Below are 21,959 nucleotides of genomic sequence, written 5' to 3' on the forward strand. Positions count from 1 at the left end.
TAGAATACTTTTACAGCATTTACCCAGCTCCATCTGTAAAATTCGTGTCCTCTTACTGTCTTTGAGCCTTGCACGCCCTCCAGTGGACTAAGTACTTAGGTTGAGCCAGGTCTAAATGAGGATGGCTTTGTGCTGGCTGTAGCATGTTGTGTGTATTTAATTATAATGTTACCAGAGTAGTCTGATTTTATTTTCTTCATGTGAAGGGAAACATCCGGTGTTCTTTTCTTTAATAAAGCAGCAAAACTGTGCATAGTCTAGTGTGTTTTAAGAAAAGAAAGTATTATTATGCATACTTTGGCTTTAATTCTCATTACATTATGTTATGAACGTATCTTTTACTTTCATATTCTATGTCTATATTTTATTATAAAATTTAATTTTGGAGTATAGTTTCCAATTAAACTGATGAGGTGACTGTCATTGATTTCTGTGTCAAATGGCACAACTAGGAAAACTGGAGTGATTTTTTTTTTTAAGAGAACCAGATCCTTAAACTCATTTGTAGCACAAAGTTCTATTTTAATATGTACACGGATTACTTCAGCTTTATTGTGAATAGTTAATATAAGCACACACCTAATTAAATTTAATCTATGGATGTTCTTTCTTTCATTCCAGTCCCCCACGCTTCTATTCTACACTGATTCTATAATCTAAAACTGGAGTAGAGAGTTTTCCTTAAATTAACATATGTTTAAAAAAAAAAGGCTTTAAAGTTGCCTTTCAGAATGGATCTTTCCTGAAAATGTAAATAAGAATATTTCAGGCTGTAAAACTAAGCACACATTTTTTTTCTTTACAAGTTTCTGAGTCTTACTGAGGAAGATCTGAATAAGTTTGAATCCCTCACCATGGGAGCAAAGAAGAAGCTCAAGACCCAGCTAGAGTTGGAGAAGTAAGTGCTGGGGAAAAACCGTCATTTTAAGGTCATAAGGTATTTATTGTGAGTTTTACAACGGTCTTTGCTTTCCAGACCATAAACCTCTCAGGATTCCCATCTGTGAGTGTGGATAATGCTTATCTCCCTTCCTCTTCAGTTGTCGGTTCCTTTGAAAAGCTCTTGAAACGGAGGTTTATTAGATCATGTTTAGTACTTACTGGTTTATTGTTGCCTGTTAGGGCTGTGATAAAGATAACTGCATGCAAAGGATTTGTGAACTCTGTTTTAAAGGGATATGGCAACCCAGTCGTAACGTAAATGCCCGTCTTCACCTGTCACGTCGACAGCTCTTCAAAGGAGGGGGGCATTTTTTAAAATCATTTACAAAAGATATGTACTTTTCCCGAGGGCTTTTAAAAAACTTGTATAATAGATATCATAAAGCAGGTGTGCAAAGCCCGTTTAGATGTTGGGCTTACCCCCACCTAAGATTGATGGGGTAGGAGGGAATCGGGCAAGCCAGGCACTGAGCTGTAGGGTTTGCAAGCTCAGGTGATGCACACAGAAAGTCAGGATGCCCAGCAGGACGGCTTCTTCTTAAGACCTGACAATTTTTGTTGGCTTCCAGTCAGTGTGGATGGAGCATAGCTACTTGGAGAGCCTCCTCGGTGTCCTGCGGTGACCCACGCCAGCTGTGGCAGCTGCGGCCGCTCAGGCCCCTGCTGACTGCCGGAGCTGGCGTGCGAGGTTGCCAGATGACGCCCGTACAACGTCTGGACTTCTAACGTTGTATGGGGACAAACCACTGACAGTCAGGGCTGTTGCAGGTAACCCTGGTCTCAGGAAGATCACAGCTTTATGTGGCGAAGGTGATACAAAGAAGGCCAGCGCTCTGTGCAATATTAATAGCCCTCTGGGGAAACCGATGCAACAGGTTGTCCTATTTTTTTGTCTCTCTACTTAGAGAGAAATGTTTATTCCAAAGCTACTGCAGTTACTTAAAAAGCAATTAAAAAAATCCAAATCCATGCCCATTTATCAAAGCTCCTTGACAGCATTTTTCATCAGTCTTAGTTTTCCCAGAGTGTGTTTAGAAAATGAACACTTTGGACTGCATTTGGCTTTTCTTTGGCTTTGGGGTGCCTGGCTAGGTTTGGGACACGCTTACGTAATGTGTGATAGAATTTAGTCACCGTCTGATGTTTTTACCTTGTACAAATAAGAGCATTAGTATTGTAATCAGGTGGCAAATAGTCCAAATGTAACTGCTGGCAAGAAGCTATGGTCGAGATTGATGTCATTTCCAAATGTTTCCATTTGAAATTAGCATGATATTTTAGTGGATGATTACTCATCCTGCCTGAAACAAAACTCAAGGTGGATGAAAGTGGAATTAGTGGGTTTTGTCTGCCTCAGGTTCATTCAGAAATTGATTTATCTATTGTGCTTTAGCCAGTTTTTGTTTCTTCATCCCTTTCTCCATCACCCTATAGAGAGAAATCAGAGAAGCGGTGCCTAAACCCCACAACACCCTCTTCAGTTACCAGCAGCGGTGTGGCAAGGGTTCCCCCTACTACGCACGTAGGGCCCATCCAGAGTATTCGTGGCAACCATGCTGCAGGTAAGAAAGAGGAGCAGAGGACACTGCTGTGCTCTCGGGGCTGAATATGCCCTTGCACAAGAGCAAGCTCCTTCTTACACTGCTTTTTCACCAACCTGTCATAAGCTTTATCTTCCAAAATGCCATCGGCTTAATAGGGAGCCATCAAAATGTCCGGTTCCTGTGTACATGGAGTGCAATAAAAAATAGCTGCCCCTTTATGGTTGCTGTGCCAATGGTTAGCCGCACTAGTCAGCCACCCTTACGCATCCTGCTGCTTAGCTGATGCATATCTGTAAATCTTGAGCATGGCCGTATGTTAGATGGTGTCGTGAAACAGTTGTAATTAGGACCTGTCAAGTAGGTGTTGCCCCTCCTGCTCGCGTTCCCTGATTGCTCGCGCACCCTGTATCCGCAGAGCTGCGAGTGGATGTGGATCAGCCAGCCCACCCGCTGCCCCGGGAGGGCAGCTCTTCCGAGTACTCCAGCTCTTCTTCCAGCCCCATGGGGATCCAGACACGGGAAGAGAGCTCAGACAGCGCCGAGGAGAACGAGAGACGTAAGCAGAAACGACCATAGAGGGTGCCTGCGCTGCCTGGCTTTGTCTAGTATTTATATGTATTTATAGATGTTTTCTGTCCCATAGGTTTAGAGATTCACTTAGACGGTTCAGAAAAGGAGAAGCCAGTGATGTTACTGAATCATTTCACTTCGAGCTCTGCCAGACCCACGGCTCAGGTCTTACCAGTGCAAAACGATGCAGGCTCCAATCCGTCCGGCCACCACGCTCTGCCAATGCAAATGATGTCGGCGGCCTCTACTCACATCACCCCCATCCGGATGCTAAATTCAGTGCATAAATCAGACCGTGGCAATGCAGACATGAAGTTACTTTCATCGTCTATGCATTCGCTTTTATCTTTAGAAGAAAGAAATAAAGTTTCTCCTGGTCCTAGGGGCAGCATAAAAATGGAGAAGAGCTTTGGAAACACGGTGGTGGATGTAATGTCTGCGTCTTCTCCCCACCAGCCCTTACAAGTGCTGTCAGGGGCTGCTGAGAACAGCTCGCCCACATCTACTATTAACTTTGGTCCTCGAACCAAAGTTGTACATGCTTCGGCTCTGGACAGAGTGATAAAAACAGCTCAGCAGCCAGGATTAATAGTAGAAACTAGTACTGCTGCCACCGTAACATCCAGCACGGTCTTCCACGTGGCTCGTCCACCCATCAAACTCCTGGTGTCTTCGTCTCTTCCTACTGATTCTGCCATTGCCGGACAGACTTCCTGCTCCAGTAATATGCAAATAACGGTGTCCCCTGCAATAATAAATCCTCGGACTGCTCTGTACACAGCCAACACCAAAGTTGCCTTTTCCGCAATGAGCAGCGTGCCAGTGGCGCCAATGCAAGGCAGCTTCTGTGCAAACAGTAACGCAGCCTCCTCCAGCAGCCACCCCTCCACGTCGTTTGCGACCATGGCGAATTTGCCCAGCTGCCCCGCACCCAGCTCCAGCCCCACGCTCTCATCTGTTGCCGAGAACAACTTCTACAGCAGCAGCAGCAGCAGCAGTAGCAGCAGCAGCAGCAGCAGCGGATCCGCAGGGAGCATCCCGGTACCAAACCAGAACCATCACCACCACCACCACCAGCAGCAGCAGCCGCAGCCGCCCGGGTGCATGGTGTGCAGCTCCTGCGGGTGTAGCGGGAACTGTGGTTCGAGTGGTATGACCGTCAGCTACGCCAACTATTTCCAACACCCGTTTTCAGGACCTTCAATGTTTACTTTTCCATTTCTGCCCTTCAGCCCTTTGTGTAGTAATGGCTACATCAACACGCAGCAGTACAACAGCAGCACGACTTTCCCGGTGGTCCACACCGCCTACAACAGCGGTATCGCACCGGACTCCGTAATGACTGGGCAGTCGACGTTTGCCGTACCGCCAATGCAGAACTTTATGGCAGGGACAGCGGGGGTGTATCAGGCACAGGGAATGATGGGAAACAGCAATGGGTCGAGTCACAAAAAAAATGGGAATCTCTCCTGTTACAACTGTGGGGCCAGTGGTCACAGAGCTCAGGACTGCAAACAGCCTCCCATGGATTTCAATCGACAAGGTAAAAGCCGGCGGAGGGGCTGACGCGGGACGTGGCTTACACGGAGCATCGCGTTTAGCCGAGGGGGAACGGCCGCGTACCCCGAGGGTGGAGGGAGGCGATACAAGGGCCGCCTCTTCATTTCTGACTTGCATTAAAAAAAAAAGCTCACCCTCTTCTTGAAAGGCGGTGGGTTTGAGCTGTGTCTACAAAAGTTGAAACTTATTTTTGTGGAGACCCAAGGCGAGGGCAGGGCCCAAGTAAGGCCCTGGGTCGGACCCAGGTGCTCTGCGGGGGGTGCGTTGGGTTCTGGGAAGGGGAGAACCACGGACGGAGGGAGGGAGGGAGCTACTGCGGACAGATTGCAGAAGAATTGTTGTTGCTGCTAATCCCTTGTCATCAGGGTCATCTTTTGTAATTGCAAGTTCCCCAGGAAGTTTAAAACTGAACATCTCTCTTCCCCCTTTCCCTTCCTACCCAAAATAATAACATAAATGATGAACTGCTGTTCAGTCACTCTCGGAGGTCCCGTGTTTGCCGCTATACTTACTTTGCAGGGCCTGTTGCTTACTCGGTTACAGCACAGGCTTCTCTAGGAGAGAGCTGAAATCCTTATTTCCAGGCGGGGGAAACAGCTACAAGAGAAAGATTACTTTACCGAGAGCGCTTTTGAGTCCTGTTTTTCTTTTTTCTTTTGATTGCCATATTGTGTTGAGATAATTTGCACAGGCTTAAAAAAATTAAAGTCAAACTTTTGCCTGGAGCGAGGAGCGCTGAGGTCTTGTATTCTGCACTGTGTCTTGTCTGTGGTGTCTGTCTGGTTTTGTAGGGCGCAGACGAGGTCTTAAGTGTTTGACCACTCTAAATTGACAAGCGCCTGGTTTTGAGGCAGCAATTTACAGCAGTGCTAAAATGTAACTAATTAGTGGGGGGTTTGTGGCTAATTTTTTTGATAGTGGGGAAGAAGTGAGGCTGCCCTGTCAGTCCTAAATCCGGAGAACTTCAGGAATATCGTCTGCTGTCTCTTTAAGCTGAATTTCATTTCGTTTAATTAAATTTGCACGTAAACTCTCCCAAACGAATTTTTGCCGGCCCTAAAACTACATCGAAGCCGGTCACTTCTACTGCGTAAAGCTATGCTTTGATTTTCATTTCCGCCAGCTGCAGACACCCTTGTCAGCCTCTTCTGCAGCTTCTCGGCAGCACGGCAAGCTGGCGGGACGCTGTAACGCTGTGTTAGGTGTCTAAAAAGCAGCAGGATTTTTTTGGAAAGGTCTGAGACGTGATGAATGCGAGAAGGTTGGTGTTTAATTCTTCTGTTTCCTCTCCCCCAGGTACGTTTAGGCTGAAGTACGCTCCTCCCTCTGAAAGTCTTGACTCCACAGACTGATATTTTATCATCTGGCAAGAAAATACTGTAAGCCATGGAGGTATAAGGAGATTGAAATACAAAACTGAGACGTCCAGTTGCTGTTAAGCTTAATGTATTTTTTAATCCAAAGGTGCTTTACTTTATTAGATTAGGTAGAAAATCTAGCTTAGGGGGTGCATCAAACCCATTTTTGATTGCCAAATTCAAGCTTGGATCTTGTTGGAACTTCTGACCGCGTGTCGTAGGACCGATGCGGACTGGATGGACAGTGGAGCTGGCCAGCTGCGTTCTCTCTTGCAATTACAACATCCATCGTACTTTTTTTGCTGGAGAATGTTGCCGTATGTGGACTTTCCTAAGGTGAAACATCTTAACTACAGGGCAGCTACGTTCTGAAGTGGAGGCTGAAGGTAGGAGCGGCCGTTCGCCAGAAGGACTTTGGCACCCCTGGGCTAGGTAAAACGTCTACTTTTTTTCAAAAGTGATCAGGCACTAATCTCTGGGATTTTTAAGGATTGCACTACAGAAGAATGTAAAACTCTTCAAGCTTTCTGCACTTTGAGCAGACAGTGTCACTCTGAGACCAGTGCAAGAGGCAAAGAAGTTCCAATTTTTAAAAATTGGCACCAGCAGGCTATGTGACTTAACTACACAATAAAAATCTGAAGTAAGTCTCTCCTTTCCCTTCCAAAAGAACACACACGGCAGTTTCGGTTCCTTCTGGAAACAAACTTGTGCTTCATTGTCTCACTTATTACTAGATAGTGCTGGGTTCCCAGCAGCGGAATAAACTTAGTTTCCAAGGGTCCAAGTCCCAGAGACTCCAGAGTCATAAAGGCTTCAAGGATATTTTCTTGTAATACACAAAACAACCTTTACGTCCTGTTACTGTATATAGGTCTCTTTCACAGAAACCTTATTATTCTGCTTTTGTAAATGAATTTTAAACCATCCTGAAAAAAAAAAAAACAAACCACAACTCTGGCAGCAGAGTTTGTAAACTTTTGCTTTACTTTATATATAAAAAAAAAAACAAAACAAAAAAAAAAAAACCAAGAAACCTTTGACTCCTACCCCAAGGCTTTTGCTACAGGATTCAGAAGTGGTAGAAGTCAAACATGTAAAAGGTAGTAAACTTCATTATTATCAAGACTTTGAAGGATTTATTGTCAGCCTCCTTCGTTGCAATAGATTGTAGATGACTAGCTTTGGTGTTAACTACTTAGCGTACATAATTTGTGGGTGACAAATCTAAATTAGGACTTGAGAGGAAGCCAAACAAACCTTGAACTGCTCATTTGAAACAGTTTGGTCCTGTCTGGTTGAAAGAAGATACTAATCCTCATGGCTCACCCGAGGAATCTGACAGCATTAAATGGGTGAGGCCTTCTCTAAAATGTCTGACATAGAAGTATATTTGCATACTGTAATTTGGAAGACACCTTTAAAGTCTGAAGCCTTGTTTACACTTGGAGGTATTTCTTACACCAATTTAAACCACACCAGGATGGATAGTATTTGTAGTGGCGCGGCTGACTTTCGCTCGGAAGGGAGGGAAGCCCTATCCGAGGAGGAGGTTTTGAAGCGGAGCAGAGCCGCCCCGAGGAGGTCAGGCCTTAGCAATGCAACGTCAGTGTGAGGGGGGAACGCAGTAGCTTGACAGTCAAGACCTTCCTGGACCGCGTTCGTAGGAAAGAAACGCTCTGGGCCATCCTTCAGTCCCGCTTTCCCAGCGGGCGGTCGCCAGCCTGGCCGGGGAGGCACGCAGGATACGGGAGCATCACCGGAGAGGCGCGGTAACGTGAGATGGCCAGAAACCAAACTCGGCCCGGGTAGCGACCTGCAGCTCGTAGTGGATTTGGCTTCGTGGAAACCAAAATCTAAATTTGCGTAATGTTTGGTTTTTAAAAAAAAAAAAAAAAGAATTTTTATTCCTATGCAATGAAAAAAAATTACCAGATTTGTGTATTCTCAGCCCCGCTCACGCGCCCCGCGGTGCGGCGCACACTGAAACGCTTGCGTTCGCTCTGCCTGCGTTGGAGGAGGTTACCTGTGTCCTAAGGAACAACTGTCAGACCTACAACACTAAAGCGGTGAAAACTGACAATGCAATTTACTTTGCCTTAATGAGCTCGAGACAATGGTAGGAACAATCTGTCATCACGCTGAAGGAAACGTGCAGTTTTCGGTGACGATGTTTACTATTTACAGCTTTGAGGGTCTCTCCAGTGGCCTGGAACATGTGCTGAAAGCCAAACCTTAACGTTTAGGTTTTTTTCCACTTTTTTAAAACAGTATTTTAAAACTGAATGGTATTTAAATAAACTGTATTTCAACACACATGCAAGTGTTAAAAACCCTCTCAAAACAGCAAAAATCAACAGCAAAAACAGTATCTGTGCCGGTTGTGTTTTGGTGTAGTGCCCGCGGCTGGGTGCCCAGTCTTGTCTAAAATTCATCACAGAGTCGAAACCGGTAACAAAAGGACTGTAAACCTGAACTTCTGTCCAGCAAACTGTTTCCTTCCTTTCTTCAGAGCTTGCTTTGGGATTGTTTCCTTTATGTAAAGTTAAGGCTGATGTTTCTTAAAGCGGTTTCTGTGTATTTTTAGGTAACGTTTTTAAATGGTGAAGTCTGGTTTTAGAGTTAGTTCCAATTCAGAAGTCTTGAGTACCTTAAAGCAACTCAAGTCTAAGAGAGAAATGCTCGAGCCAGCAGCAATTGCAGAGCCTTCCCTAAATCAGAGCGAGCTGCGGCTTCAGATCTGCTAGTGAACGCTGTCCACTCTGTACCAAGAACAACCAAAGTTGGTAAGTCCCAACAGAGCACTTTAGTTCCGTAAAATAATCCTTAATCTGTTTTTAAAAGGCACAAATCCATCTTTTTCCGCCCCCATCACCCCCAAAAAAGGAAGGCAGCTTGTTTTAAAATAGTTGTTCCAGCTTCACCGGCTGAAAGAACCAGTTCTTAAAACCTATTTTTATACATTGAAAGATGGAGATTTCCAAGAACGCTATTTATTCCTATCTTTGTCCTAAAAGCATCAAAAGAATTAGTCCTCAAAATGGATCTCACAGCGGAATAGAAAGGATTTTTAAATGAGAGACGGAAGGGAATCCCAAGTCCTCTCCCTGCAGGGGCACGGAGGAGTTAGCGACGAGTCTCCCCTCGGGGGAGCGAGCGACGTGCGGCGCAGTTTTGGATGCGTTTTCCAGTTGGGAGCGTTGGTGATGGACACACTCGAAACAGGATGGGATTTCCAGCGAGCTCCTCCTCGCACCGGCGGTCTGCACCTCAAGTGTTAATAAATGGGCCAGGCTTGATGCTCAGCAGCAGGAGGGCGAAGAGGGAAGCCTCGTTTTAGCAAGCGAGGTGTTGATCAGAGCGTTGCACAATACTTCTCCTTTAAAATAACACGTCTTGCTCCACTTTTTGTGAAATTTTTTCATACCACGGTCATTAAATCTTGGCAAATTAAGCGCCAGGCTTCTGAAAGCAAAGATTTAACACTAGTCCTTTCCCGTTACCCCAGATTCTGTTTCATGTTCTCTCTCGCTGGCAAGCTTCAGGGCGGAGGTACTCAGAAACTAACGGCGGTCTGTGGTATTCGGCAGGGCGACACTCCTCCCCAGAACAGAAATGCCATCGTCGGGGAACCCCTGCCTCTGGGCTAGCTGCCTGCGTATCGGCGGCCACGGGCGCTCGGAGCTGTGGGTTCGGGGTAGCGTAGGACACCCGCTGAAGGATGGATGTGGGCAAATCTGGACAGAAATCCATGAAACGGAGCTCTCGCAAGAGTCGGGCGAACACTTCTGGTGGTCGTGGCGGCGGTAGCCCGGCCCGCCGCCGTCTCGTGCGATAAACCCTTGGAACTACCCGTTTGCTCTCTGAAATTTTTCTTACGTAAGCAAGAAACGTGTCGGTACTGAAGCAGAAAGCAAATCCTGTGTGTTTTCAAGTGCAGATTAACAGCTTCTCTTGGACATAACTTTTCCGCTAGGAATGAAGGAAACTCCTGCTCCCATTTGAGCCATTTCTTTTACTTCGGTCAATTCTAGTATTACGAATTGTGCATGTAACTTTATAAATATTTTAAATAGTTTTGTAAATATTTAATATTCAGCTAATTTGATTTTGAATTGTAAATGTCAAGTATTCTGGTATTGGGATTTTTATGTTTTATTATACTTTGTTAAAAGTAAAATTGTACATTTTTAGAATGTTTTTATCGAGTAAATTTAATGTATGGAAAATAAAGACTTAAACAGAACTTCTTTTTTTTTTTTTTTTTTGTTATTTAAAGGGGCTTCATCTGTTTGGGGGCTTCTCCAGCTTGGCCGATTCCAGGGGCCTTTTTAAATTCCCGTTATTACTCTTACTGTCTCTCCACCCCCAGACATCTGCTCGCGCATCGCAGATCTACGACAGCGCTTGCGAGGGCTCCGAAAGGGTTGGCGCTTGCCCTTCGTTACCGAGAGCCGGGCTCCAGCTGCCAACGCACGCCCGAAGCGGGTTTCGCAGGGAAGGCGGTGCCGGGGGGGGGGGCTGAGCGGGGAAAGCTCCGTGCCCTGCTCCGCAGGACCGCCTGCGGGCTCCGCTCCGCCAGCTCGGCTCAGCCCTCGCGCGGGGCACGTCTGCAGCGGGTTCTGAAGCTGCGAGGGCGGGTGAGCGCGATTTGGGAACCCACCCGCGGGCAGGCGCGCCCCGGGTGGGCCCGGCTCCAGAGCAGAACCCTTTAACAGGGTGATTCCACCCGAAATCCCTCCTGGAGGGCGGCAGCTCCCGCTCTGAGCTGGGAACGCCGAGCCACAGGTTCCCGTAGAAGTTGCCGTCAGCAGGACTTTGTTCGCGTCCTTGAGCGTCCTGAGGCAGGTGGAACGGACCTCTCTGTGCCCTGCCTTATAGAGATTCGACTTTAAAAAGCTGCCCAGAAATAACCACGCAAGCCATAATTAAGTTGGGATGTAATCCATCCATATCAGCACTGTATTAATTTTAAAAAAGCAACATTTGTACAGGAATATCAGTCAATCACGTCGTAATTACAAGTCTGGTTGTCAGTTATGAGTTAAACAATTTCTTACACGAACAAAACTAAACAAAGAACAAGCTGCATTTAAAAGTTTACGTTGGAGTAAAAACACAAAGAACAATAAAAAAAAATCAGAAGTAAGCGTTGTGAACGAGATGCATGCAAAGAGGTGTAGGTGGGTACAAATTGTACACCTTTTTTGAGCTAGAGTGCCAAGACGCAGTAGTATTGCTTCTTTCCCCCCCGCCCCCCCCCGTTATAGTAAGTTTAGCTTCCAGTAACAGATGTAGTTAGTTCACAGACACATAATATACAAGAGTAATCTCATCCTGCTACACGTCACTTGACAACGACTCTAGAGGAAAAAAAATAACAGGTCCTATGAGATTGCTTTCCTCTGCACAGGCTGCCTCCCTGCTCAGGCCAGTACTGACACCGAGATTTTCCAAACCCCGCGCAAAGTGGCAGGAGCCTTCAGCGATGGAATTGAGAAAAGGAAACAAAAAAAGTAATACAATTGGTTCGCCAACTCGCGACAGCAACTCCTGGCCGTGAGCTGCTCCCGCCAGCGGTTCTCCCTGACCGCCCCCGCCTCGGTGGCAACAGGCAAAACGAGCGACAGACTGGTCGGGCGGCGTGGGTTGGCAATTCCTGCGGCACGTCCCAGTCCCAGCCGGAACGGAGGTGCGTAAAACAAAAGCCGTTCGCCTCGGAGGGCTTCAACCTACCCGCCGTGCCAAGCGGACGGAGACGGCGAGGACGGGAGGGAGGGATCCTCCCAGCGGGCTCTCTGCCGGGCGAGGGAACGGCAAACCTCCGGGCAAGGGAGGGGTGACCTTCTGGAAGCGAGCTCATATGAACAACAGTGTTTCACTGAACACACAGGGATTGGAAAGTCGTAACAGACTGGAGTTTATTTCAGTGTCGCCTGTCCAGGTGTGCATTTTACAGTTAAACACTTCCTAAATCTACAATAAAGCTGTGGTGTTTGGTATGAGGTTTTTTTTTTTTTAATTATTTTTTATTTTTTATTTTTCCAGAAACTGGCACCACTCCTAAGTTTGCGGTGCCATAAAAACAAAAAAACGGACACACAAAAAAAAAAAAAAAAAAGAGTTGTCCTCCCCCGGCTCAGCCCAAGCGCGTGCCTTAACTCACCGCAGCTCATCGGGCTGCAGAAGACAAAGCTTCGCTTTGGAACATTAAAACGTATTTGCTCTCATGAAAAGCCTTCCCATTCGAAAAAAAAAAAGAAATAATCTTTAAGGAATCATAGGGAGGTTTTTCCAGAAAACTGTCACACGAAACCCTTTAGCTCCTCCCTGGTGCCTGTTTGTTCATTAATAAGTCAATCGGGTTTCCCTTTGTTCGCAATCGTCACGTGCACAATCGGGTTCCATTCATAAAGTCCAGAAAGGTAAATGTGCCTGTGTGGAATATTACAGCAGGTTTCAAAGCTGGAGGTGCTCGTCTGTACTGTTTAATAGTCACAAACAAGGCAAGGTAAGATGAGACACCTGCTAAAGCAAGACTACGCTAAGGTACTGAGAGCGGAGGTGACATCCGTTTCTTTCCCTGGGGTGTGTGTGGGGAAGAGTGGGGGTGATGGCCAAGGGTAAACCGAAATCCTAGGCTAGAAGCCGCTTGCGCGTCTTAGGCAGAAGATTGCACTCCGAAAGTCTCCTGAGAGGCGTACACCATGTACAGGAACCCATCCTCGTCCTTCTCGCTCTCGTACACCTCGGAAATGGGCGTGGAAACGCTCACCATGCTGTGTCCGTTCACCAGGAGGAAGAACGCCTGGTTGGAGTTGAGCTGCAGGCGTCGCCTGTTGGGGGGAGCGGAGGGAGGAGGGAGTTTCACTGGGGTGACCGTGTGTTTCCACTCGCGCTAACAAAGGCTTTAGGACAGAGGGCACAACCAAGGCCTCCCTCACCGACAGCAGGAGGCTGTCCCCACCCGAAGCAGCCCCGCCACTGGAGAAGGCATTTGCTTCCCACCTCAAAGCTGTATTAATTTCACTTACTAAGTCCCATCAAATACACCGACAGAAGCCCTGATTTCGCTGGAAAAGCCACGCTCCAGAAGGGCATTAACCTGGAGCGAAAAGGAGGAGGTGCTCCCTGCCAGGACGGTGCCTGCACACCCAGCAAACACGTGAGGCCTGTGGAACGCGGGGCTCACGGCTTAGCTCACCGGCGTCTCACTGGGAACGCAAACTCGGGCTGACCCTGAGGGATCCGAGTGAAGACAGGGAGGGAGGACGGGCAGAACTTCTGTGAGAAGGCCCTGGACCTTTTAAACTCGCTCTGTCACCAGCTCTGTAACCTCTGGAGCACCTCACCCTGTCTTCTCCACCTCCCAGGAGAAGCATCCCAGGAGGGCAGAGCGCGACAGGCTTCACAAGACTGCGCGGCACAGTGAACACCCAGCTTCGGGGTTTCCCTTGGATCGTTCACTCCGGTTACGGGGAAATAGGTATTTCTGCTAAACTGCCTGCTGGAAAGCAGGTCTGCAGAGAGGAGCTCTCCTACTGCTTCACAAAGAGGAACTCGGATGCGTGAAGGTGCAATCAAAGAAAGAACAGATGAGAAGAGCTCCCTGCCGCTTCTGCTGGCTGCTGAGGGGCAGCAGCGGCTGGAAACAAGGATTTATTTAGCTGCCCAGCCACAGCTCTGGAAAGGGACCCTCCCAAGACCAAGCTCTGATCGCTCCCAAGACAGCAGGCTGGGAGAAGGCAGTGGCTCTCTGAGGGCTGGGAAGGACAGGCTTTGCTAGGCACAAGAGGAGCTGGCTGAGGACCAAGTCCAGCTAGTACCAAGTCACCTATTAACAACGAAGCCAAAGGAAAAAAGGTGGGGAAAATCCTGCAGCTGGCTGTTAACCTTTTTGCCCAGGGCCTTTAATGTTCATGAGAAATTCTGGAAGACTTGAGCAATCTGGTTCCTGCTTCCAAAACCCTATCTCACTTTCTTACTCATGTAAGAGCTGGGATTTGCTTGCGATAGAGTTTTTGTACAAGCCTCGGAGGCAGGGGACTGTTTGGACACGTGGGACAACTCTCAGTTATTACAGCTTGTGGCCTCCAAGAACCAGCTTCCTGCTATACCGCGACCAACAAAACGCCAACTCTGGTTTGCTACTAACTTCCACGTTTACCGCTTGAGAACTCTTACTAATCAAATATTCCTTCTTGACATTAAGCCAGGAGGAACGCACTTTCAGCAGAACTTCTGACCAATTTTAGGCCGCACGACTTCCTCTCCGTGGCTACTTCCCCTTTGCCTTTTCTTCTACACAAAGCTCCAAGCACCAGAGCGGAGCGCTACTCAAGCCACAGTCTCTGCGAAACAGCTGGGAGAAGATGACACTGGTCAGAGTGTGGGTTTTTCAGGCCTCAACACTGTCACTGAGGGAAACCTCATTTCACCATCAAAGGATGCGACAGCTCAGAGCTCTGGCTACGAGCCCAAGCTCCCCCTGCAGCGGGTGGGAAGAGGCAGGCACTCCGGAGAGGGACTCCCAGGCAGAACACCAAGAAGGCATCCTAAAATAGGCAAGCAGGAAGCGCTGGGACCCTGGGCCAGATGCACCCACGTTAGACAGGCATTCACGGCCCCAGACTCCCTCCTACCCCCCTGGGAACCAGTTATTTCTCTTGAAAACAGACTAACAGCTCAGCTCTTTTCCAAGTTTTTTTTGCAGCAAAGCCAAAGGAAGAGCACCTTCTCAGGAATCTGTCCTAGCTATGATACCAAGCGCTCGTTAGATTAATTCTCCATTTAAAGAGCTCTCAGATGCATAGGCCAGGTGGGGAATTAACAAAGGATCATAGTCTGAGGTTGATGCAGCTCACACTGAAATCTTACACAGCATACTACCTGATGATTTTGATTAGCTCGCTCATGTTGACATGATCTGGCACCAGGAACTTGGTCTTATCCAAAACTGGAAGCTGCTTCTCTCCCTTGTACCTTTCAATGATGACCTAAAAAGGAGCACAAAAAGAAAGGAGCGGAAGGTGTGAAAGGCAGGAGCGGTGCCTGGTGCCCTTACCTCCCCCTTCCACGTTACACACAGCAAAGTACAAGCGTTTTTGCTAAACTCCATTTCCCTTCATCTGTGAACGCAGTATCTCAAAACGGAAAAGGAACAATTATATTTATCTTCTCCTGCCCCTCTGGTTCTGTTTGCAGGAGCCACTGCATGAAGAGGTAAAAAACAGGGATTTAACAGCAAACGTCCGTGGCTTCAGTGCAGTTTTAGAAAAATTTGTTACCTGGAATCACTTAATCTAGCACCGAACTACCCAGCAACAAGGAAACCCAAGGAAAGATAAAGCCCGCTTCCCTCTAACACATTGCAGTGGCTGACTGGGGGCTTGGGCTGCTACGAAGTCTGCAAACTGCACAAGTTTTCACTAGAATTTCTCCAGTTTCAGGCCATCTCTTTCTAAGAACTACAGCTCCAGATCAGTACGCTCTTCCATTCACCTTCCATGGTTACTCTAATGCATGAAAGAAAGCTACTTTGGGGTATAAAGCCTCAAAGGAGAGAAATTCCTCCTCCTTAATTGCAAGACAGCATGCTTAGGAACCAGTAATTCTGTCAAGATTGTTATGTAGTAACTACTCGATTCACGAGGAAATTGCAGATTTGCCAATATAAGGAGCACCCTGCCCAGCAACTGTATATAGTTCCTGCTTTTCAGAAATGATCTCAGAATTTGTGCGCTCCCGTTTCCACAGCCATGTGGGCTTTGTCAGTTTTGCATCAACGGTAGCTACGTGGCACCATCCACTTGGATCATTTCCACGCTCACGGGGTCTGGCTGTGTTGATATTCAGAAGTTGCACAGGTGAAGAGATATTGAGCCAATTTAATTATATTAGAGAAAGACTTCCTTACACCCATTTAAAGAAATGCTGGCTCATTCTGGAAAAAAAAACCAACACCATTTTTTAAAAGGTAGACCATAACCAATAGATAATATTTCCAACAGCAAACTGAAGGATGTTGGCAGCACGGGAGGGATTTACCATCTAGCGTGACATTGCCATCTTATCTCATCCAGAACTGCTAATGATAATAACGAGGCAGTGACTCAAGCTAGGGCATGGACAGGCAACCACAGCAAGCCTCCAGGGATCCCAGCAGGCCTCTGCCCGAGTTGTGAGTTTGCATCTTTGGCAAATTGCTTAGGTACCTCTCAATTTTTGCTAGTAATAAGGCTGTGGCTGACTTCAAATGAGAGCTTTGCTATAAATCAATGGTTTTCCATCTGTGGTCACAGACTTGGGGACTACAGCTAAGTGATCTGTGAAAGGTGGGTGAAAAAACAATCTTCTGTCAGGACACAGATTTGTTAGGAAAGGGCCTTTTGCGAAAGCTGCACATTCCAGGAAAGTCAGAAAATCTCTGCTATAAAATATTACTTCCTCCCATATCCAACATCACAGGCAAACAGCAGCAGCAGCTTGGAGGCGATGTACTTTAAAGCTAAAGGGAAACTGAAAACCTTTCGGTTTCTATTTGACGTGGAGGCAACAACTGCTTCTGTTAATGAACTTGCACTGGAACTGCAGAGAGCTTGTTCACAGAAGAATTTCCACCCAGCTCTCGTGACTGCAAACCAAAGGCCAAGGCGCCCGATTAAGTTCTCTCTTCTGTCCCCCAAAATCTCCTGACGCTTCCCCTGTTCCACCAAATGGCCATAAGGACGGCTGCACTTATTGCTTACTGTGGGGACGGACATCGCACAAAAGCCCACCAGCTGCGAAAAACTCATCAGCAATAGCTCATGATCCATGCCTTTTGCTTCCTAGGATCCTTTGCTTTGCACTTGTAACCTTGAGGACGCCATAAATAAAAGAAAATAAAAACTCAGGCAGCATTTGGAGCTGACCAGCTAAAGAAGAGCGACAAGGTGAGGGCTGATCCCCTCTCTGAGGTGGCCCAGCACTAGGTGGAGGGGGTTTGAGAGCCAAGCAGCATTTCTGGAGACCTCAAGCAAAGGCCTGTTTCCTGGAAGGCAGGCGTTTCTGGCATTTGCAGCACAAATTGGTGACAAAAGCCATGTCTGCCTCTACGTTACTGTGTATTCTTCTTGGTTAGCCTTTGCAGCCTCTTCTTTTCAAGAAGAAAAACACGGAGATGAGAAGAGCTGAACACTCAGGAGAATCTCAGAGCTCAGCCAGGGCATGGTTGTCTTTCAAGTTACAACACGCAACTTCAGTACACAGGAAACGCCGTTTCCTCCAGTCCCCAGCTAGCACCTTGCTCTAGCACACTGACTGCCAGTTGCTCGTTTGAGAATGTTTCTGAAATCCAGACTTAATGACGCCAAACGGCCAACTATTAATTTGGTCTCATCAGGACAGCTCTTTTACAGGTTTCTAACTACTAAAAGGAACAGGAGACTGGAAATTGAAGTGAAAAATGAAAAGAACCAGACTTACCGGTATTTTAGTCGGATGCTGATCTCGAATCAGTCGGACATCTTCCACTCTCTGCTCTGCAAGAGATTAAAAACAAGTCTTTTCAAGCATCCACACTGAATGCTGTTATTACTTTATTTCTCCACCGCTGGAGGGAGGGACTGCATCTTAGTAAAAGCCACAAAAGCAAATCCAAGCAGTTTTCAAATGGGACAGCACTGTCACAAGTAAAACCTCTCCTTTGACAGATGGTACTTTGCTCTTTAAGCCAAGGTGACAAGTACTGCCTGCACACTGCCTGGGACTCCTAGAAAGTGTTAGAGGAGATGGACCCCCCCCCCCCCCCCCATTTTCTACCCACTGAAGCAGATATTTAAACTCATAAAATTATGGCATCAAATTACACCACCCAAGTCAATGACTAAATATCCTGTACTATTTCTGCGAGATCCCAGAAGAGGAAGTTGTCAACAATTACTTGAGACCTAAGACTAGCCGAAGCCTAGCAGCATCAGCTTACGCCGTGCGTTCTAGCGTTACCGAATTACAGTTTTCTATTTTGATTACGCCGCACCCATTGTTGCGGAAGCTGTTGGTAGGTTCTCGTCTACCTAGACAGTTCAGTGCTCTCTGTGCCAGTTTTCAGGATAAAGTTCACCTCTCCTCAGACCTAAATATTAATAGCACAGATATTATAAACCAGGCTAAAGTACAAGCCTGAGCCAAAGTAAACAGACAGGGTTGCTTTTAGAGGCACTTGCATCTGCTTATACCCTGCCTACTTTCAGATTCGGTGAACTTGATTTTAACCTCTCCAGCTCTTTTCAGCGGGCCACGGCTTTCCAGGCCACGTCCATCTTATAAACGCCTCTCAGAGAGAAGATTTACTGTTGCATCACAGCTTTACGAACACACCTACCTAGGGAGAGGGGCTGCTTACGGGAGAGGAAGAGCTTAGACCAGCACCCGCCCGCCCAGCTCCTCGCTGGTGTGCTAATGCGCAGGACACGCTGCCTGCCCCGTCACTCAGCAATAACATCACTCAGCTCTCCATTAGCCCATACTAAGTCTGTGTGCATGAAATACATCCACGAGCCTTTTTACTCGCCCAGTAAGGAAATGCAACTCACGTGAATCACGGTTTTAAGCTGGAGGTGAATCAAGCAGAACTAAGGCAAGGAGTATGCAAAGCCTTCACCTGACTGCGAGAGCGAGAACCCGAAAGCCATCCTGCTTCACATCGCACGGCACAAGCTGCGCTCTTACAGACCAGCATTAACACTTCAAGGGCAGAGATTACCAGCTAATTAAAATACTTTTTAAGATTAACCAGAAACACAAGAGATATGGGGAGTGGATGAGACCAACCATCAACCTAGCAAGCACAGAGAAGTATAACTTTTCGACTGAGACAGGTTTGTTCACGGCAGCATTATTCAGCAGAACTCCCTGGAGTAGAAGGAACATAAACCGGACAAATTATTGAGATTATTGTACATGGTGTGTTCAAAATCAGGCTTCAGTCAGCTACAGATAAACACTGTTCTCTGACGACATTAGCTGCAGTGGCAACTGCTTGGCTGCCATCCTAGCTGAACTTAATACCTGCAACAGAGGCTGCCGACAGGCGATGGGGTCAAAAACAGTTTTGGAAGACTCGAAGAAAAGAGGCAGCTTAGGCACAGACTCTGTTAGATCAAAATTCTGCCCACTTCAATGCGGAGAAGAGCTTATGTCTAACAGAACAGCAAAGGCATGGGTGGGCACAGCAGAAAGCTCTCTTAAGCAGCTTGACTTGAACCCAAAGGCAGAAGGAAAAGAAAATCTGGATCAATTACTTCCACCAATTCCATTTTACGTACGGGATTTTATAGTTCACGCTGAAATAGGTTACGCTGCCAGTTGTTGTTACCCTCCGAGCATTTCAGCCTACCTCACCGACACACATGAACAGATACTGAGCTCTCCGATTGCTTTGGTCCCATCCTAAGCACTGAAAGAGGTGTTGGCACCGCTCTATCAAGGCTGTTCCTTCTAGAAAGAGGCTAATCTCATTTCCCCAGCCATCATTACACAGCTCTTTTCGATGCCTTGCTAGTTTCCAATAACTAAACGGAGTCGGGAGGCAAACATCCCAGCCCACTCGCAACTCCCCGAGCAGAGAATTCCTCACGCCGTGCCAAGTACCAAACTGCAAGTGGAGCTTAATTCTCCTGTCAATAGCGCGGACGAAGGTGGACGCTGAGCAGACACGTCGGGAGGGACGGGCAGGCCCAGCTCCTGGCACACGACGCAAAGGGATGTTTCCAGGCTCCTGGGAATTTTGCAGTCGATAATGGACGATGCAGAGAGGCCATCTCCCCACCCCGAGCCCCTCTCCCAAGGCAGCGCGGAGCTCACCTCGGCGCCGCGCTCCCACCCACCTCCACACCTCACTCACCGCCCCCGGGACACCCAAAAAAGACCCCTGACCCAAACTTCCAGGCTCTCGCCCCTCAACGGGGCGGAACAAGCCCCACGGCCGTGTCCGCAGCGGACGCCGAGCCGGGGTCTGTTTCCATTTCAGCCCCGAGCAGGCGGCGATTCCCTTGGGGCCCCGGCAGCCGGGGACCCCCGCGCAGCCCTCGGCGGAGCAGCACGGCCACGCCGGTGACCTGGGGAGGGCCGCCGGGCCCGCTCCGCCTGCGGACACCCGCTGTCAGCGGGAGCCGGCCCCGGCCCGGGGGTCCCCGCGGCTCCTCAGGAGATCAGCTCGCTCCCCGCTCCCCGCTCCGCCGATTCCCGCCCCTCCGCCGCCCCGCAGCGAGCGCAGCCCCCGCCGGCCGCCCCCGCGGCCCGCCCGCCGAGCGACGCGGCCCGGAGGGAGCCGGGGGGAGCCCTGTCAGCGACCCCTCCCCGCTGCCTCCCTCCCCGGGGAGCTCACCGAAGGTGCGGCGCTGCTTGAAGCTCTTCTCCGAGGGCATGGCGGCGGCGGCTCGGCCTGAGGCCCGGCGGCGGCTCTGCGCGGCGGAGGCGGACGACTCCGAGTGCCGGCGCCCGCCCCCCGCCGCCACCACCGGCGGTTCCGCCGTCAGCTGACGCCGCGCGTCACGGCGGGGCGGGGCGAGCACGGCCGCGGCGACGCCGACATCTTGAGTGTGGCGGGGCGGACCGGCCGCCGCCCCCGGCTGGCTGCAGTACCCCGGCGCTCGTCCCGCGGGGCACGCGGTCATGGCCGCCTCAGTGCCCTGCCAGTGTCCACCCTCAGCGACACATGGCCATGGCCGCCTCAGTGCCCTGCCAGTGTACCCACTTGGTGACACACAGCCATGGCCGCCTCAGTGCCCTGCCAGTGTCCACCCTCAGCCACACATGGCCATGGCCGCTTCAGTGCCCTGACATGCTCCTCCTCAGCCACACATGGCCATGGCCGCCTCAGAGTGCCCTGCCATGTCCCCCCTCAGCAACATACAGCCATGGCTGCCTAAAAGCGCTGTGCCAGTGTCCGCTCTCGGCATCACAAGGCCATGGCCGCCTCAGAGTGCCCTGCCATGTTGCCCCTCAGCAACAAGCAGCCATGGCACCTCAAAATGGCCCACCATGTCCCCCCCTCAACAACATGTGCTCTTAAGCGACTTCGCCTCGATGCAGAGGTGCAAATTTAGTGATTTGCCTTCAGTTTGACTTCAGCTTGCCTTCGGCACACATAGACATGACTATGAGGAGGCCGTGGCAAAGTTTGCATTCGGGGAACAAAATTTTAGGGGCAGGTGTTCCAATTCACTTTGAAGCTCACCACTCGGGCTCGTGCAGTTTGTCAGGAATTGATTAGATCGCAAACAATTTCAGTCGCAAGCCAAGTTTGTGCTTGCGTTCATCCTGCAGATACCGCGTTGCGATTAAAAATGCCCAACTGTTTTCTCCTTTAGCAGCTTTCTGACACAAGCTGTTGGCTGTAGACTTTCAGCTGCCTTCCTTTCTTTTCCTCTCACATATGTTCCCAGCATCGTGTTTTGAAATATAAGAACGATTTTGCAGCAATAGGGCTACACAATCTCGCTGTACAGTCCAACTCCTGCGGCTGAAGGGACAGGGAGTTGCAGCCAGCAGTGTCCTTATGAGTATAGGGAGAAGGACCATTTTCTAACCAGCTTCGAGATTATCAGGGGTTTGGCATTTTTTGAAGGTGGAACAATGCGTTGAAGTTAGAGTGATGCTGCCTTCACACACTGGAATGAGGTTTTGTTACCTAATTTTGTGATTCAGGGTCATACAGTTCCAGTGGCTGTATAATTATAAGATGAGACCATTAAAGGTGTGACTAATCAAGGAAAGAGAAACAGCCCTAAGGTCTGTGAATGCTTTATCCGTCACATCACTGTCCAGGGACAGCTGGTGAGACATAGTGGGTGATAAAAGGCTGATGATACAGCTGAAACTAGCAATCCCAGATTTCTGTTTTAACATAATTCCTTCTTATTTAAATTAATGCCTTAAAAAAAAAAAACATTTTCTGGGCTAAGGAAATGCCGCCATCCTCTTGGAATTGTATTTCAGGGGT

At 48.5% G+C, this 21,959-nt stretch overlaps 2 protein-coding genes across 3 annotated transcripts in view; one reads left to right on the forward strand and one right to left on the reverse strand.

Moving 5' to 3' along the window:
• ZCCHC14 (zinc finger CCHC-type containing 14) overlaps positions 1-7,010 on the forward strand; it is a 52,794-nt gene extending 45,784 nt beyond the window's left edge. For both annotated transcript variants that reach the window (XM_075101204.1, XM_075101205.1), the window contains exons 9-13: positions 807-898; positions 2,377-2,504; positions 2,902-3,042; positions 3,130-4,599; positions 5,913-7,010. In XM_075101204.1, the coding sequence (XP_074957305.1) occupies positions 807-898; positions 2,377-2,504; positions 2,902-3,042; positions 3,130-4,599; positions 5,913-5,968 (1,887 nt within the window). In that variant the 3' untranslated portion in view covers positions 5,969-7,010. The remainder of the gene's footprint in view (positions 1-806; positions 899-2,376; positions 2,505-2,901; positions 3,043-3,129; positions 4,600-5,912) is intronic.
• A 3,892-nt stretch (positions 7,011-10,902) lies between these two features.
• MAP1LC3B (microtubule associated protein 1 light chain 3 beta) lies at positions 10,903-20,810 on the reverse strand. The gene is made up of 4 exons (XM_075101206.1): positions 20,343-20,810; positions 17,441-17,496; positions 14,864-14,970; positions 10,903-12,810 (listed from the first exon to the last, which is right to left on the reverse strand). Exons 1-4 carry the CDS (start codon positions 20,629-20,631, stop codon positions 12,636-12,638), a joined length of 627 nt encoding a protein of 208 aa, XP_074957307.1. The 5' UTR covers positions 20,632-20,810; the 3' UTR covers positions 10,903-12,635.
• Between the last annotated feature and the right edge of the window lie 1,149 nt (positions 20,811-21,959).

This window comes from Phalacrocorax aristotelis, chromosome 8 (assembly GCF_949628215.1).
Source record: "Phalacrocorax aristotelis chromosome 8, bGulAri2.1, whole genome shotgun sequence".
Taxonomy (NCBI): domain Eukaryota; kingdom Metazoa; phylum Chordata; class Aves; order Suliformes; family Phalacrocoracidae; genus Phalacrocorax; species Phalacrocorax aristotelis.

Coding starts and splice junctions, on each gene's coding strand:
- MAP1LC3B (XM_075101206.1), bottom strand. CDS start 20,631: ATGACCGCGTGCCCCGCGGGACGAGCGCCGGGGTACTGCAGCCAGCCG. Junction 17,497..20,342: donor CAAGCAGCGCCGCACCTTCG/GTGAGCTCCCCG, acceptor AATCTCTTGCAG/AGCAGAGAGTGGAAGATGTC. Junction 14,971..17,440: donor AGCATCCGACTAAAATACCG/GTAAGTCTGGTT, acceptor GCTCCTTTTTAG/GTCATCATTGAAAGGTACAA.